Here is a 3,014-nt window from a genome sequence, read left to right on the forward strand (position 1 = left end):
CATCCATTTCTCCATTTATCTATATGTCTGTCTATATATCCCTCCATCCATTTCTCCATTTATCTATATGTCTGTCTATATATCCCTCCATCCATCTCTCCATTTATCCATCCATCTCTCCATTTATCTATCCATCCATCCATCCATCCATCCATCCCAAAATCTTTTTGCAGTCCTTAAACTCGCCAATTAGGATAGGTTGGCTGGCCAGCAAGCCCCAGAGTTTTGACTGTCTCTATTTCCCAAGTGTTAGAAAGAGCTCTAAGCTACTCAGCACTGTGCCTGGATTTTTCGTTTGTTTTCATGATGGGTTCTGGGGCTGGAAATTGGGTCCTCATGCTTGCGAGGAAGCACTGTACTTCCTACCTTCCGCTTCCTCAGAACCTACTAAGCGCACTCCACAGACTCATTCATCATCTATTTTGTTATTGTTTTGTTGTTTTGAGACAGGCTTTCTCCGAGTAACAGTCCTGGCTGCTCTGGAACTCACTGTGTGGACCACGATAGCTTTGAACTCAAGAGATCCACCTGCCACCTCCTGAGTGCGCCACCACCGCCCAGTTTTCATGGGCCTTGAGGATCATTAGGGTAAGGAAAAGAGCCCAGCCACCACATACTTACAGTGATTGATCCACTTGTTTAAATAAGTATTTAGATAACCAGTCTTTAAGAAACAGGAAGTAGAAAGATAGTTGCCAGGGGCTGGAGGTTGGAGGGGTGTTGGACAGACACAGTGTTTCAGATGAAGAGATAGAATTTGCCTCACAATAGGGTGTGTATGGTCAGTACTGCTGTACTGCACACCAAAAGTGCTAAGATGGACAGCCATGTGTTTGAGCACAGTTTTAAAAGCAAGATGACCTGGATAAGGTATGTCTTGTGTAATAATGGGTGGTATTTGGTGGTTTCGTTTTCTTTTTTCTTTTTGAGTGAGACTTATTTATTTTATGTATACAGTGCTCTATCTGTATGTATGCCTGCACGACAGAAAAGGGCATCAGCTCTCACTGTAGATGGTTGTGAGCCACTCTGTGGGTCCTAGGAATTGAACTCAGGACCTCTGGAAGAGAAGCCAGTCCACTTAACCTCTGAGCCAGTTCTCCAGCCTCTTTTATCTCTTTTTAAAATTACTTTCGGGTCTTTGTGGTTGCATTTAGATTGAGGTAAGCTCACAGTCAGTTTTGCTGCAACAATGGGGTGTCTTGCAGGAGGATTATTTAGGGTTCTGCTTACCCAATAAAATGAAAAATTCTGGGTTGGTGAGGTAGCTCAGCGGACAAAGCACTGGGTGTGCAAGGGTGAGAAGCAGAGACACACGTGTAAAAGATGGGTAAGTGTGGCAGCCCCGCCCCCCAGCCCTCTCCCCTTGTGATCCCAGTGGTTAAGAGGCAGAGCCGGAGGATTTCCCAGGACAAGTTGAATAGGTAGCCAACATCAGTAAGCACCAGATTCAGTCAGGAACCTTGTCTCAGTAAATAAAGTGAAATGCCATTAAGGAACACATCCAGTGTCACCTCTGACCTCCACACGCACAGACACACACGTGGTTACTCACAGGCAAACAAATACACACACACACCACACACACAATGATAAACAGTCTAAGAGTTGGCATTTGATAACAGATCTGCTCCAAATGATTTCTTTCGGGGTTGGTTTTTGAGATGGGCTCACTGTGTACCTCAGGCTGGCCTGGAACACATTATGTGGGTAAGCCCAAGCTGCCCTTCAATCCTGCTGCTGCTTTGGCTTCGTTTTATTGAGTCAGGCATCTCTTGTAGGCTGGCCTCTCACTTGCTATACATCTGAGGATGACCTAGGACCGCCCAGCCTCACACCTCTGCCTCCCAAGTGCTGGGATTGCAAGCCTGCTCTGTCACATCGGGCGTCTGGGGCCGACACCTGTGGCTCTCCTGCCTCACCCTCCAAAGGGCCGGCACGGTATCTTCTTATTTGTCTATTTTTCATAGATGGCTTGATGACAGAGATAGGCAATAGCCAGGATGTGAGAGCAGAATCAAGCCACATTTCCTTCTGGAAAATGTGTGACATGTTTGGAATAGGACATTTCAGAAGAAACGAATCTGCATTGACAGCTGGAACCAAGAGACACAGCTGGTTACCAGATCGAACTCCAGCGTCTCGTCCTCTAGAAAGAACTCCAGACTGTCCTCCGAGCCTATGCTTTCATCCCGACTGTTAAAAAAAAAAGAAAGAAAAATTATTTCTGAGTCACTTCCCATTGTGACTAGTGTTTGCCTTTGTTTCTAAATTTTGAACCCTAACTACCACGGAGTTCTTTTTTAAATTTAATTTTATGTGTATGAGCGTTTTGCCTGCATGTGTGTCCGTGTACCACATGCAAACATGGGGTCCACAGAAGCCGGAAGAGGGGATCAGATGCCCCCGAGATGGAAGTTACAGGGAGCTATGAGCCAACACATGGATGCCGGGAATCGAACCCAGGCCTTCTGCAAGGACAGCCAGTGCTATAACCACTGAGAAACCTTGCCAGCCCCTATTACAGATTCTTTTCATTAGACGGCTTATCGTTTTGGGGGGCTGCTCACCCCCACGATTCCACAACTGTGCCAAAGAAAAATCATACTCAGTCCCAGACAGAGTCACACATGCAGGAGACCACACAAAAACAGGTTATTTAGCGGCATCAAAAACGTAGCTTGCTTTCTCTAAAGACACATGTGACTCCCTATCTTGTCATATCTATTTTGTCACTACCAAAGTGGACATGACTTCAAAATGTGAGCTCTAGCGCTGGCTCGGGATTGACCGCCATCTTCAGAATGCTTTTTAGTGAGACAGCTACCTGCCTCTTACAGAGAAGATTTGCTTTTGGTAATAGTTTCTACTTGTATGAGGAAGTATCAGGTAGGCAGATGGTAAGATACAACGCTACAATTAAAAAATGGGGCACTGAAATGAACAGAGAATTCTCAGCAGAGGAAGTTCAAATGGCCAAAAGACACTTAAGGTCATGCTCAACCTCCTTAGCG

General features: G+C 45.7%; 1 protein-coding gene across 1 annotated transcript in view; it reads right to left on the reverse strand.

Annotated features, from left to right (window-relative positions):
- Positions 1–3,014, reverse strand: part of Ccdc38 (coiled-coil domain containing 38) — a 46,277-nt gene that overhangs the window by 13,274 nt on the left and 29,989 nt on the right. The window contains exon 11 of the mRNA XM_005358157.3: positions 2,124–2,196. Coding sequence (XP_005358214.1) covers positions 2,124–2,196 — 73 coding nt within the window. The remainder of the gene's footprint in view (positions 1–2,123; positions 2,197–3,014) is intronic.

Source organism: Microtus ochrogaster, chromosome 24 (assembly GCF_000317375.1).
Source record: "Microtus ochrogaster isolate Prairie Vole_2 chromosome 24, MicOch1.0, whole genome shotgun sequence".
Taxonomy (NCBI): Eukaryota; Metazoa; Chordata; class Mammalia; order Rodentia; family Cricetidae; genus Microtus; species Microtus ochrogaster.